General features: G+C 38.7%; 1 protein-coding gene across 1 annotated transcript in view; it reads right to left on the bottom strand.

Annotated features, from left to right (window-relative positions):
• prkd2 (protein kinase D2) overlaps positions 1-15,883 on the bottom strand; it is a 66,012-nt gene that overhangs the window by 20,230 nt on the left and 29,899 nt on the right. Inside the window, exon 2 of the mRNA XM_066704123.1 lies at positions 8,781-8,919. Within this exon, the coding sequence (XP_066560220.1) occupies positions 8,781-8,919 (139 nt within the window). The remainder of the gene's footprint in view (positions 1-8,780; positions 8,920-15,883) is intronic.

Below are 15,883 nucleotides of genomic sequence, written 5' to 3'. Positions count from 1 at the left end.
GTGGACAATAGGTATGTGAGTTTAAGACAGCAGAGGGCACTGTTTCCAGCAAAGCTCCTACGTTTTAGCCAGTTCTCTCCAGGGCCTGATTAGCTAATTGACAGCAGCTGCATCCACTAATTAGCTAATCAAGTGGGCATATAAGTGTGTCTCTGTTTGTACTGGGTGTGTGTGAGTGGGGAGAGTTTGGGAATGAGGTTAGGAGTCTTGACACAAAAGCTTATATGGACTGTGGAAGAAGGGGGCAACTGCTGGTAGAGGAAAAAATAACTGTCTTTTGTTTTGTTTACCTAATTATGGGCTTTGGTTTGTTGGACAAGTGGATTAGCCATCCCAACTGTAGCTAGGGGAAACGGGTTGTAGACAGCGCTCATTACAGAGCTAGGCTTTTATTTTTTGTTTCTTTATTTTGTTTTTTGGATGGCAAGAAGGCCCTGTGTTTTGTTTACTCCCAAGCCAGAAAAATAATACATTGAGAGTATGGTTTTGAAGACCAATCTCGGTCTCCGATTACTTTCCTCCATTCTTGCATACAGCCGCATCACTGGGTCACAACTGTTTTGATGGACTGGATTGACTTTGTGATGCGTTTTTGCTGTTTTGAGCGTCTGAGTGCATTTAGCAAAGGATTTGTGTCATTTGGTACAAACGTGTTTCAGTTTGGGGCGCCTGTTAAATGTTTTGTTTAATCCCTCACTTAAACCTGTGCCTATGTTGCCCGGTATAGCTCCAAAGGCATCCTTACCAGACAAATGTGTACTTACATATATGTGTTACATTAAAGTGTTACCGATAATTGCATTAAAAGAGTATGTATAATGCATAATGCATTATATGAGCTCACTCATTGATTTTTTCACTTCTCATTTCTCAGCATTATTAACTACTATACTGACTTCCCATCTCAGACTCTTGGTAAATCTGTACCAAATGTACCAGTTTCTGTGGATGAACTATTGTTAGCATACTTACCTGCCTGCAATATGACATAGATCAAGATCCATTTAACGTTTTGTCTAGTACGTATTTGATAATTAGCTAGGACTCTTTCTTATAGAGCAGTGAATCCCAACCCTGGTACTGGTGGGCTCCCTGTGTCTGCTGTTTTCAGACAGTTTTTGAGCTACTTACCTGACTGAGTTTCACATGTTTAAAACCTGAAATCATCTGACAAGGTTGAGATAAGACAATTGTTAGTTCTATTAAGGGATCAGTTAAAAGCTCAATCAGAACAAAAACCAGCAGACACAGGGGTCCTCCAGGATCAGGGTTGGGAACCACAGTTATAGAGGTATAAATAAATTAATGAATCAAGTATAATAATGGTATAGCAATTTCCAATAAAACTTTGCCATTGCAACATGGGTGATTACATAAATTTTCCTGAATTATGGCTGTGGACTGAGAAACTGCTGTACTGGAATACGACTGACAACTCTTTTTCATTATTTTTTAAATGATGATTATCCAAGCAGAACATAAACAAAATACATTCCTCAACACAGAGATAGACACCTCATATAATCCTTCTTTTCTCAACTGTCAGACTTTCCCAAACATAGAAAGACACTAATGCAATAACAGGTTAGGGGGCAGCGTATACACATACAACAGTGCTAGGATAACAGAGAATACAACTTAGCATATGATAATATGTTATCATGATTTAATGGACTCCCTTGTATTTGTAGAACTGCTTATACAACTGTACCCTACCTACAGCTGTTACTGAAGAAGTGAAGTTTATTTCCTTAGTGAAACCTAATCTTTCCAGTTTGAGCAGCAAGATAGCTTAATTTCCCCACTCCTTGAGATGTTAGTAGTGTAATGTGAATCCTAATCTGGGCATTTTATGAGGGTGTTTTTGTTGGTAAAGATGCCGTGTGCTGAAAAACATTATTTTAATTAAGATACCTCAAAAAAATCTATTATAAGGTATGTTGATAAAATGTTCTCTTTATCTACTGCAGAAGTCCTCTCCCCTGTGGCTGGTTTACACATTCAAACTGATTTCCGCCACCCCTGCAGCTGTGTGACCAGTCAAGCTATAAAGGAAATCTCTCCTTCTGTCTCTTTCTCTGTGCAGGTGTCCCATGAACGGAGGTGTGGGGGCGAAGGCCCAGCTGTCCCCCCTGTGGTATCTGTGGGACAGGAATAGAAAGGGTCCCCCCCACAGCCTTAACACCTTAGCAACAACAAGGCTTTGGCAAGGAGGGAAAGGTGAGGATTCTGTAGCAAAGCTTTTTCAAAAAGACAAATAGGCAAAACAAAAAATATACCACTGTCTATTATTGCAGCACTTCTGAGAATTTGACATATTTCCTACATAATGAAAGAATAATATGCTTTATTTTTTAAAATAACAGTGACTTTTAACCACTAAACTAAATACTGACTGACCAAGAACACCACACCAAGTTAATTTATATTGGAATATAAGAGTAGATCTATAGTGGTGTGTACTGTAGTACATCATACAGTGCACAGTTACCTACAGTTGAAATGCAGTATTGTTCCTGGGCTTGGCATCTCTATAGTTTGTTTTTACATATCTGTACTTGGCTTGCACGGGTGCTTTCAAACTTGGTTTGTTTCAGACATTTAAGTTAGAAAAAAAATGTCACGCATATACATCTGGCAGCGAGTTGTTCTATCAAGTTGATGAGCAGATTGTGCACAGAATATATAAATCACACACCAGGGGTTTTACCTGAGAATTATTTGTACATCACTCGATCTGTGCATAATCGACAAAGCGCCAAATCACAATACACAAGAACACACATGCAAGTTTATTTTTGTGTAGTTTTTTGTTTATACTATTTTAAAATCACAATTGTATTACCTGCTGAAATATGAAATTAGCAACAAAAACAGTACATTCATTATAATAGTGCAATATGCAAAGAATATAATTATATATTGTTAATTACCAAAATAGCATTATTATTATTCTCATTATTATAGACTACTGATATGTTGGTTTTAATTAAGCCAATTCAATCTAATGCCCCGATTCCACTAGCCACATTGAGATGTACCTCAGCGTGGCTGTTCGCGTCCAGGGTGATTCCACTATGGCCCAGGTGCACCTCTACCTGTGACTGAACTAGTTTCAGGAGGCACTGTTTCATACATCGTACCGGCTGAGGCCCAAACTGGTTTGAGACACATACTGTTACATGCCTTACGTAGCCAGATGCTACACCACTGCATTTTGAAATTGTAACTACAATAATGGCGTCCACTATCAATGCGAGAGATGCGGAAGAAACTTTTCCCAAGAAAGAATATGTGTATTTTCCTTGGGAAGATTTTTAAATTTGAGCAGTTATTAATATACAGTCGGAAAGTGCCACACAGGATCAGTTGCTTGGAGTAGCAATAGTAAGTAACATGTGTAAGTGTTTGAAAAGATTGCAAAAATCCTGATGGAGAAAGGATTGCGATAGTGTGCCAAAATATTCACTTGTTATAAACACGCAACCATGAAAGACGATGGTGACTATATGTCCTGAATTTGTATTAAATTTCCGGTGTCTTGACAATTCTCTCAAAATAGTTAAATGTCCTAGTTATCTTTCAAATTGGGAGCACTGCCCAAGGGGGACGGGTTTCAGTTCACTTCTGTTGGAACCTGATCGAAGCATCTTCCTATCAAAGCTGCCTATTGGCCCCTGTGTCAGTCACTCAAACAGGTCCCTTCCTGTTTCCTGTTTGTATATAAGGTGTATATAACGTGATGCGCACAACTTCCTCTTTGCCTCTTCGACTTGGAACTTATGAAATGTGAGATAGAGCCTCTCTGTATGTTTGTTCAAACCACAAACTGTGTGTTCGGTTGTCTGGCCTCATATATAGTGCTGTCCACCTTCCATTTTGCTACATCTTAGTTTGTTTTATAATTTACTGTCTTGTTCTGTCCATGCCCCAGAGGTCCAGCTGTGCCTCGGTTCAATTAAGTTTTAAATACATTGCAGGTGCCCTGCTAGTCATTCTAATATAATCGTGTGTGTATTATATTATTATAGACTAGTCGCTGTGTTTATTTTTTGTCTTTCAGGCCTACCTCCACAGTGGGCGCGTCAGCAATGTCAATAAATCCGAGGCCTGGCTGCCTGACCTAAGCCTCTGTCTATTGTAAGAGATCTCGCCTGCGTGAGGGGCTCCTCTGCCAGCTTGCATTTGCACTACAGCCCACGGCTGCAGCTCTAGGAGATCTCGCTCTCTCAGTTTGCTGGGATTGAACTTTGCTGTGTTCTATCATCTGTAGAAGCAGCTCTCTGGCCCCCTCCTCATCTTCCTCTCTGTCGCCTGCCCCCTCCGCGCTGAGATGCCGGCACAGGGGGCCGAGTTCCGCAACGCTGCCATCCTGGCCCTAAACACAGAGGGGAGCCTCTCTGCCAGGGAGGAGGAACACGTTTCCCTCAGTTAGCATGTGGACACGGAGCTGGAGGCAGACGTCATGGAGGAGGCCGCATTCCCTACCCCCCCCCCCCCCCCCCGGCTGCCAAACGTGTGCACGTCTCACATTGGATTGGGACACTATTACCATGGCCTACCAGTCAACTGCGGCCTCGGTGCTTTAATGTCTTTAATGTTTAAGGTATTTCAGCCTCCAGTTTTTGAAGATCCCAGAATGCCGTGTCCCAGAATGTGTTTTGACATTTGGTGTCTCACATTCACTTCCTGGGGCAGCTGTACCTGACGAAAATGAATGGAAACACTGGCAGTAAAGTTTAGGTATACGGTTACAGCCCGGCCACGCGGAGCTGCACCTAAACGTGGCCAGTGGAATTAGGGTATTAACTTTTGGTCCACTTTTTTTTTATTATTATGTTATTCTCTGCTCTGCTCTAGGTTCCTGTGTCAACTTTTAGTTCACTTCCTCTCATGCTTTTTTTTCTTTTTTAACACTTTTGCTTTGTTTTCTTTCTTTTGTCAAAACAGAACTCATATGTGGCAGTTTGTTCCAATCTCTTCAAGGCAGATGGGAGGTAGTAAAGAGATTTCATCTTTAAGGTATTTAGATCACAAAATCAAACAATAACTTTCTGAGTGTTGTGTGGAGTGTATACACGTGTGTGTCTTTTTGCAAGTGTGTACACACGTGTGTGTGTGTGTTTGTGCATGGGTGAATGAGTCAAAGCCTTATGTAAATGAGCAGCCGAAATGAGAATTCTGAAACCTCAAACCCAGGCAAGCAGCTGGGAACTTCCTCCTGTCTGAGCTGGGCCCACTCTCTCTCTCTCATTCTCTCTTTTGAAATTCAAAAACAGATCCATGTGAATAATGTTCAACAGCCAGTTAACAAGCCACGGTTGAGTTTTACACTACTGTTATCAAGAGGAATGCTTCAAGCCTATATTGAACAGGATGTACTAGATTGTAGACCAGAGGTTGTGCCCTATGAGAGGGAGGGGCAACCTGACCAGCGAAGTGCATCTTGGGATATTTTGAACTGATGCTCTGCCAGCATTAATTCAATTCGTATGTAAATATATTGTCAAATCTTGAGGAAATATAATAAATGTGTGCCTATATATTCTATGTCGTATTGGGTATAATTACACACATCAACATAGTAACCCTGCCATACAGCAGAACAACTCTGAAAACATTTCTGGGTCCTGGCTTATGGAGTAAAATCACTTTCCAAAATAATAATGTGTGTAAAAGATATCTGGTAAGACTATGACTCCAAAAGAACATAAAATGATAACAAAATGTACCTAACAATATATTCCTATACTCATACGCAGTAGTCTTATTGTGAAAAATTAAAAAGGGGAGCTCTAAAAATTACTAACCAATGCATGTCCCCAGTATCGGGGATATGTCAGTTTCATTTCAAGACCATTTTATTCTTAACACGTTTGTTTTGAGGCGGAATATACTGTAGGAAAAACTGAATTTAAAATGCCATTACAATATTTTCCATATGTTCTCATAAGTGTACTCAACAATCTCAACAATTAGTACTTTGAATCCTGGCCTACCATATCTATATCAGTTAGTAAACAATATTATTTGGCCACAGCATCCTTACAGGAGGAGGACCAATGGATTTTATAAAAAGCAAGACTTATTACAGACACAGGTGTATTTAATCTGAAATCATTTGAACATTGTACATAAATGGACTTAAATTCCATTGTGGATTCTGAAGGCAATTGTTTGCACCTGAGGTTATTTAGGTGCGTGACAGCAAAAGGGAATACTAATCTAATGAAGGTTTTTATTTTTAATTTAGCAAACACAGTAAAAATGCAAACAACTCCTAGGGAGGTGAATACTTCCTATAGGCATTGTATTGGTTAATTTTAAAAGAGGTTTTATTTTGTCTGAAACTATCTGTATTTTGGTATTTGTCAAAACTTCTTCTCTGGAGTGTAGTCACAAATAAAATAACATTATTTATAAATTGTTCTGTGATAACTTTATTAAAATGTTGCCACAAAGATATTTCATAAGCTGGGTACTATCTATCTATCTATCTATCTACCTATCTATCTATTGTGATTGACTGTATTGATTTTCTGTTGTTTTGATGATTTTGGTGCTTGTTTCACTGCTGATTCTTAGTTGGAATTCAAAAGAAAATAAATAAAATAGGGACAGTCTTAGAGACTGCGACTGTAGTGACTGTGAATGTGACTGTAGTATCTGGTGTCTTCAGCTGGGTTGGGTGGGGTTATGTGTTTTGCAAGACTGAGTTTATTATGTTGATAGGCATGATGGCTTTGTGCTCTCCACGGATCACATGTCATCGGTCAGTGAAGAAATCCATTAGCACGATCATGCACAAACACACGACACTAGTAAGCCACACAGGGCTCGCTTTCATTAGAAGTGAAGGATTATTGTGACAGGTCAGCCCTGTAATGGCACAGCTACTGGTGAGGGCTAGGTTGTCTCTCATCAGCATAAGTAGCTTTTAGGTCCAGGTAGGCACCAGGTAGACGCACCTGCAGCACTGATGCAGACCTCCGTGTTGTTTCTTTCAGGGAAATCTGATATCATCTGATGCTGGGTTGAGCTTTGGAGCACCTGAGAATCTTTCCTGAGCCCATTTGTTTTGTTTGCCTTTTTTTCACTCCTGTCGGAGTTTGAAGACTCCTTTGTGAGGAGGATAGCATTATTTTGTTATTCGAAAAAATATAAATGTACCGAATAAAAAATGACCTGTGGCTGACCAAACCCTCCGTATCTGGCTATCCTGTTACAATGAGATGTGGGTTTATACTGGTGGGATTTCAAGAAATAGTAAGTGTTGCAGGGTATTTTAAGTGGCTGAGAATAACACAACAGGACTGCACTATCTTTGAAAGGCCCTGCTATCTTTTGAATAGAACGTACTGCCCAAAGGGGGAGGGGTTTTAGCTTGTTTACATTGGAACGTCATCAAAACATCTTTCTACCAAAGCTGCCTATAGCCCCCGGTGTCAAATTAAATATTTCAAATATCTGTAATGCTGGAATCAGATTTAGAAGCACAAACTAGATTTAATGGTAATCTATTAAAATATCCATTTAACAAACAATAACACATTTGAACCCTTGTGCATGATTTGACATTTAATTGTAAATGTATGAATAAGGTAGAACAACACGTGTATGTGTTGAACAGGGAACAAGGTATTCCTACTTCTTTGTTCTAAATATTCTTAAAGCATATAGACTGAGACGAGTTAATGAACACCTAGATAGCCTATTAATGCAGGTTTGAAATATTAACAAAACAAAAAGTATTACATAGTTAAGAAATAACCACACCTTTTTTGTATTTCCAATACACTTTATTTTAAAAATACACTGAAATAAATAAATATATGAAAAGATGTTTAATGTTTTGTATATGTAGTTTCTTAAATTTATATAACTATTTTAAAACCATTTACAAAATGTTAATATATTTAACTTTTCTAGTTCTCATACATTTTAAATTTCTATTGTGTTGAGTGGAGGGTACAAGAGCTGTTGTCACCCCGCTCTGTTCAAATTGTTAAAAATTCAGGAGGCCGCTATCACTGTACTGCGCGGCAGGCACAAGAACTGTACTGTTGCCCTGCGCTGTACGATTCTGTACTAATACATCTGGGGCCCCGCTCCTAGCTGCGCTAGTAGAGCAGGAGGTCACTGCTACTGTGTTACGCAGAGGGCACAAGAGGCCAGAGGGACCCCTGCGGCTTCTATCTAGAATTGGTCAAGCCCCCTTGGAGGTATGCCTTGGGGTAGGCTCTCGTCACAGCTCGCTCCCTCCTCCCTTGGGGAGTGCTTCCGGCAAAATACAAACAGGAAGCAGGAAATGAATTGTTTGAGTGACTGACACAGGGGCCAATAGGCAGCTTTGATAGAAAGATGTTTTGATGACGTTCCAATGTAAACAAGCGAAAACATCTCCTCCTTGGGCAGTGCTTCCTTTCTCAGATTCACAACCTCTCATTTTCTGTCAGTACCTGTAAACTCCATAATTCATCTTTCTGCTTTGCAATCTATAAACTGTCATTGCCAGTACAGTACTGCTCTACTTTTCACTTCCCACTATAGCAGCTCCTTTAATTCTAGTTCTACATGTTCACTCATCAATACACTATATTCTTGCTGTGTTAATTTCTCTGTATTCAAAATGTTTTCTTCTACTACTCTTCTGTGTAAGATTTTACAGTGCCATGATGAACATACGTAACCTTTGACACAGACACAGACACAATAACTGAAGTCCTGATTACAAACAAAAACAAAAAATATGTGGAAGTGTACTAATGGACAATACTCACCAGACAGCACCACTTCAATGAGATCTCCCTCCTGGAGATCAGACACGCTCTTAACCAGTTGCAGGATGTTATTGGTTCCAGTGTCATGTTTGAACAAGAGGATCTTGTCATAAATCCCATAGAAGCCACACTCAGGGAACTGAGAAAGAGAGAGAAATACATAAGTCTCTGTGTGGTTCCCTTCTTTGCAGTGGTCCAATTATGAAGGGCCGAGACCAAATCAAAACTTAAACCTACTTGCAAATCTCAACAATCAAAATTGTACCCTATCTGGGCTTAATTTATCACAGAAGCCACTTTCTATTACTCTTTAAAAAAAAAAACACGATAGGTTTGATATTTGCGATTCACAGGTAAGGACGATGTTTTGTTTTATTGAAGACCAAGATGCCACCTGATATCTCGCAATGGGAATCTATGCATTTACGCAAATCAAAACACATGCTGCCTCTTGTGACAGATCACAAGCCAGATAACAACTATAAACTCTCAAGTGCACGTTTAATCCAGCAAGGAATAGAAGTGTCAATTAAAGGACCCTGCATGGCATCCCTGTAAACTGCACTGATATCAATCACATGGGAGAATGCTTCTTATTTTGTCTGTTTCCCAAATGCAGAGAGATATGTGGCTAGAGACATGTGCAGAGAAACTTTTTTGAAACAAGATACTTGTTCAGTGTGATGAAAAGTAGTAGGAAACAAAACAAAAAATGTAGCCACATCTGAAAAATACAGTCACTGATCTTTACCACAATGTCAGCTAAGGACAGCTCAAGTTTCACAAGATGCAGCAGCTTAGCAACCTTTTGTGTCTACAGAAATGCTGGGGAGAAACTCAAATGTGCCTGTGTGTTGGAGGGGTTTTGGATTTCACAGTGTCTCATTTAACCTGATCCTTGTGTTACACTTTAAAAAACAAGAATTGTGTTGTTATGCATCAAGTCAAAACTGGCAGCTGGCTACTGTTTGCCTTCACAGCTATTTAATTGTTCATGAGTCCTCCCATGTTGAAATTGCTGTTAATTAACTAGATTTTATGGAAGCACGTCAATAGCGGTGATGATTTTCACTTGTTCTAGTCTAGTCTAATGCACCTTTGATTTGTACCTGAAATTACCATCCTAGATTTATTAATAGCAATGTACATGATATATGATTTGTGATATTTGTGAAAACTCAAACCACCCCTGAAACATCATTTCAGAGATAATTCACTTAATCTGCTTTGATATAAAGCCTTACAGATGTAATTCAAACAGTGTTAACTGATATGAACATAAATACCCAAGATATGCCACTTTGTGTAGACTGAGTCTGCATTTTTGAGGGTTGGCAGTAAATCTGGATTCTCTGATTGAGGATAATATCGCTTTTTACTTTAGTCAGGTGGGTTTACCAGTCCTCGTTATGGATGCTCACATTCTCCACCACCTGTAGAAAGTTTAAAAATGTTTGTCTATATTTTCATATGCATTTTGGTGCTGAAAGAACAATTTTGGTCTATCATCAGAATTCAAAACGGCAAATACGACTTTCCCACCACTCTGATTTCTGAGCTTGCAGTAGTTTCTTTCTGCAATTGAAAGACAATTGAAACAATGTGCTAGCTTGATTGTCTGCGAGTTTGATACATTGTAACAAACAAAGCAATAATTTGATTGTTTAGTTAAACAAATTTAAAGAAGAGCAGCTTTGTATTGATCCGGATGGAATTTCTATTCATTAAAAAATTTGCAAGGTGCCACAATAATTTGTATTGTAGGTATGAACTCTGAATGAGTGATTATTTGGGTGAGCCATGGGTTTGGGTTTGGGTCATGGTTTTGATTTGCTGTGGTACACGGCCATTTTGGAGGATTTAGCAATGCTATAGTCAACTCATCTTTGTGTATTTTGCATTGATATAGGAACAGTGTGAATGCCATACGTCAGTCCTCTTTTACAGGACAGCGCACCCAATATACATTTAAGAAGTAAATAACAATGACATAATAATAATAATCTTGGAGTGATGATGATTTTTAAGCATTTTTATGGTAACTGATTGTCAACTTCAAAAAACTTAAGATGGCAGGGGCTGCTGACAGTGTAGAGGCACACAGTTTAGTGAACTGTAGAGTAAATGCTACATTCAAACTCCAAATTGTTTTCACAAGAGGTATGTCCACACACAAGATGATCTTTTGGAAACATGCGGTGTGTGGTGTAGTGACTACCCCCTCCTTAAAGTAAGAATAAAGACAGTTGTTTTCTTGCAGGAATGCACAGAGATAGCTGCCCTGCCCCAGGTTCTTGTATAATGAAAACAAACTAATCAAAAGCAAGAGAAACAGCAGAATTAAAAATATTTCCAGTATATTTTTCTTTAGATGCAACAGGGAAACAATGCTAACTGTCTGCTTTTGAGCATATTGAAAATAAATATATATTTAAAATATATACATTTGATATTTGATATGATAACTGATTAACCAATGTAATTAAATGAAAGATAACAACTATTAAATAACTGGAGAGAAGTTAAATTGTTTAATTAGCTACTACTCCTTTGCTAAGATTAATACTGTTGCTAAATTATTGTATGCAGTCAATTATTATTATTTAAACATTTGTATGTTGTGCATGGTAATAAAGCACAACATGGTCATTCATACAATTTTTAAAAGGTGCTATAGTTAATTTACACCTTAATCAGATTCAGTTTAATAGTCTCACAGTGCCTGGTGGAAGCCCTAGTCCAGTAACCATTCTTTGTTTTGGTTATACCTATTAAACAATAAGGCATGGGAGGTATCTATTTTTGGGAAATGTATTACAAATGTTTAGCAATATACTATATTTACAATATATGTTATCGTTTATTATATATATATATATATATATATATATATATATATATATATATATATATATACACTCACCTAAAGGATTATTAGGAACACCTGTTCAATTTCTCATTAATGCAATTATCTAACCAACCAATCACATGGCAGTTGCTTCAATGCATTTAGGGGTGTGGTCCTGGTCAAGACAATCTCCTGAACTCCAAACTGAATGTCTGAATGGGAAAGAAAGGTGATTTAAGCAATTTTGAGCGTGGCATGGTTGTTGGTGCCAGACGGGCCGGTCTGAGTATTTCACAATCTGCTCAGTTACTGGGATTTTCACGCACAACCATTTCTAGGGATTACAAAGAATGGTGTGAAAAGGGAAAAACATCCAGTATGCGGCAGTCCTGTGGGCGAAAATGCCTTGTTGATGCTAGAGGTCAGAGGAGAATGGGCCGACTGATTCAAGCTGATAGAAGAGCAACTTTGACTGAAATAACCACTCGTTACAACCGAGATATGCAGCAAAGCATTTGTGAAGTCACAACAAGTACAACCTTGAGGCGGATGGGCTACAACAGCAGAAGACCCCACCGGGTACCACTCATCTCCACTACAAATAGGAAAAAGAGGCTACAATTTGCACAAGCTCACCAAAATTGGACAGTTGAAGACTGGAAAAATGTTGCCTGGTCTGATGAGTCTCGATTTCTGTTGAGACATTCAGATGGTAGAGTCAGAATTTGGCGTAAACAGAATGAGAACATGGATCCATCATGCCTTGTTACCACTGTGCAGGCTGGTGGTGGTGGTGTAATGGTGTGGGGGATGTTTTCTTGGCACACTTTAGGCCCCTTAGTGCCAATTGGCCACGGCCTACCTGAGCATTGTTTCTGACCATGTCCATCCCTTTATGACCACCATGTACCCATCCTCTGATGGCTACTTCCAACAGGATAATGCACCATGTCACCAAGGTCGAATCATTTCAAATTGGTTTCTTGAACATGACAATGAGTTCACTGTACTAAACTGGCCCCCACAGTCACCAGATCTCAACCCAATAGAGCATCTTTGGGATGTGGTGGAACGGGAGCTTCGTGCCCTGGATGTGCAACCCACAAATCTCCATCAACTGCAAGATGCTATCCTATCAATATGGGCCAACATTTCTAAAGAATGCTTTCAACACCTTGTTGAATCAATGCCACGTAGAATTAAGGCAGTTCTGAAGGCGAAAGGTGTTTAAACACAGTATTAGTATGGTGTTCCTAATAATCCTTTAGGTGAGTGTATATATATATATTTCTCACCTCCAATTTGTTTTCCTCAAATCATAGTTGTGTATCTTATATACATGTGGTTGCTCTTTTTCAAAGTTCTTCTAGTGTTTTGATGTTACTGTATTTATTTTAAATATTTGGCAAGCAATTACATGGAGAGTTATATGAATTGTATACTGGTAAGTTAGCTTTGTTAGTCTTTGTTCACGTCCTGCAAACGAACCCTCAGATTTTATTTTTACGGTGGCAAAAGCAAAATAATCAATATCTCCATTTTGGATACAGTAGTTAATAAACTGTAAACATATGGTTTGTATTATTTTCTCGTTTGCTAAGTCAATGTGAATGAAACTGTGGTCCACGTGACCAACACCATAACCTAAACAAGCAGAACAGTACACATTTCAGCAAAACAGCAGGTCATTTATGGTTGCTTTCACATAAAATCCAAATGCCAAGCACATTTGTGCAAAACAGTAAACACAACTCACTACACAAGACACAAAAATCTATTGGGTAAGTGTTGTCAAACAAAATCAGAACATTTTTTCACAGTCAATAACACATACTCTCACAAATGTGAATCTCTACTGCACATGTGCAAAACCTCATTGCTCAATTGTTCAATCAGCAATCAGTCCATAATCAACTCACTTTTATATGTGGTGTTGGCATGAAATGGAGCAAGTCAGAAGACAAAGACAAAAGAGAGAAAGAGGGGCACCACAACCACAAGCCCATAGAGGAAGAGGGGAGCGTCTGAGCGGTGGCACTGCAGCCCAAAGGGGAAGACACAGAACAGATGTTTCCAATGGCATATGTGCCACTATCATTGACCATATAAACCACGGCATTTCAATGCGAGGGGCAAAATACATGTCAGGAGTTTTTCCATCATCTTCCTTGACCATTTCATTATAGTAATTTATAGCACAGAAAGATAAACCCCGCTCTGGTGACCAAGAAAGAGTCCTCAACACTGAACAGGAAAACATTTTTCCAAACAACTCAGTATGTTCGAGGGAGATCTGGACTACAAATATACAAAAATATCAAATATTTCAGAATGTACAGTGTCAGTCTGGCAACTACTGGCCAGGTCTTGAATCGACACCAACTAAGGATGAAACAGCTGTACAGGTACCTTTGACAGGAACAGTTACAGAGTGAAGGAGATTAGATTCCAGTCTGTACAGATCAGGGCTCATCACAGTAATGCATTTCCTTACAATATTTAGTTCAGACAGTTGCAATGGCTACCCGTGTTCATTTTGTGTTTCTCTTGAGGCAAATGTGTTGCCACATGTATTCATATACGTGGGTGAAGTGGGATTCAATTTGCCCAGAGTGAGCAGACGTGGGAGGATCTCATCGGTCACAGAGCCACAGTCAGTGTTCAGGCCAGAGAGGTGGGAACATTTCCATGTGTGCAGAATCTCAAGACAAGGTGCTCTTTACTGTTGGCCCATACAGTACAGCACACCTAACTGCATTCCCCGACCTCTTGTACAATAGAACCGGCTGTCTGTGAGGCTGCCTCATTTTGTGCTAGGTTTTGTATTACATACATTTTACATTAATTTAATAAAACCAGGGCTCTCTACAGACATCCCCGTACTCCATGGAAATCAATCCATTACCACTGAATGTTTTCAACCAACCACTATTTGTACACAAGGGTCTTTAATACAAGGCTTCTACTCACTTCCTAAAGATTGAGCAGACTAGTGGTTGCCATGGCTACCTCAGAAAGCAATCCAGACCAGTTGGGCAGGTGCGGAGCTGATGACATCATTGGCTATGCCAGGTGTGGTTCATTAGGAAAATATGAGTGTGTTGTTTACAGAGGATATGCAATCACGTCAATACACTGTTTTTTTCTGACTCACAAATGACTATAGTTCCTTAGGCTTTGGCTTCCGTATACATTTGACACTAATTGACCTTGCTTCCCTATGTACATATGCACTGATGATACTATGAGGTTCCATAGTTTAAGTGAATAATGGTTGTGCATAATTTTACTACTGGGTAAGTGTAATTATTCCAGAGCCAAGATACACTGTTTTAACACTCTTTAACACTTTTTTTTCATTATACTACCATCTTTACAGTGATCATTAAGTAGTATGTAGATAGTTAGATACTATATAGTTATCTGGTTAAAATTAAATAGGAATTAATGTTGTTTTTAAGTGTGACAACTGGTAAAAATATATAACCGGACTTTTTGAACAGGGGCTCTTTAGTGCAGTAACAGTGCTTATGATCTGACTGTATTGGTTGCCATGCAGATAAATAAATATATTAACACTATACACCATACATTGTGACACTATGTAACATTGCAGTTGCCTGTAAGTTTATAAATGTAGCTTAGCTTTGAGTTGCCTAGAATTAAGGCATCAACTATATAAACAAATCATTCTAAACAGAGAAAACATACTCTGTTCTTCAGAGTAAAACATCAGATGCCAGCACAATGCTTTCATTTTCATCATACTTCTTGATTTTACATTGCTAGCACTCGTGTTGTTTATTTTGATTTCCCCTCTGCCCCTTACCCTTACCTCTTAGCTTTGACTTCACACCTTGTCTGCACTTATTAGATATTACAATCTAGACTTATTTTTTGTATTTACTGTATATTTTCCTATACACTTTTCGAACTTGTAATTGTTAGGTTTTGAACTGTACTGTATTATTGCACTTTGTATTGCTCTTATATTTTGTAAGTCACCCTGGATAAGGGTGTATTCTAAAAAATAAATAATAATATTAATAATACATAAATCAAAGTAAAAATGTCTTTCCTTAGTTTGTTTGCATACTCCAATCTGCTTATGTGCTTATAAGTGAAGTGAAGCACAATGTGTTCTTGTGCTTTACAGCTATGCGAAGAAGATGTCTTCAGCGGTACAGACACATTATTATTATTATTATTTTTATTTCTTGGCAGATGCCCTTATCCAGGGCGACTTACAACATAA

Source organism: Amia ocellicauda, chromosome 5, assembly GCF_036373705.1.
Source record: "Amia ocellicauda isolate fAmiCal2 chromosome 5, fAmiCal2.hap1, whole genome shotgun sequence".
Taxonomy (NCBI): Eukaryota; Metazoa; Chordata; class Actinopteri; order Amiiformes; family Amiidae; genus Amia; species Amia ocellicauda.
Note: the sequence above shows the minus strand (reverse complement) of the source record. Positions and strands in the feature narration are given on the sequence as shown.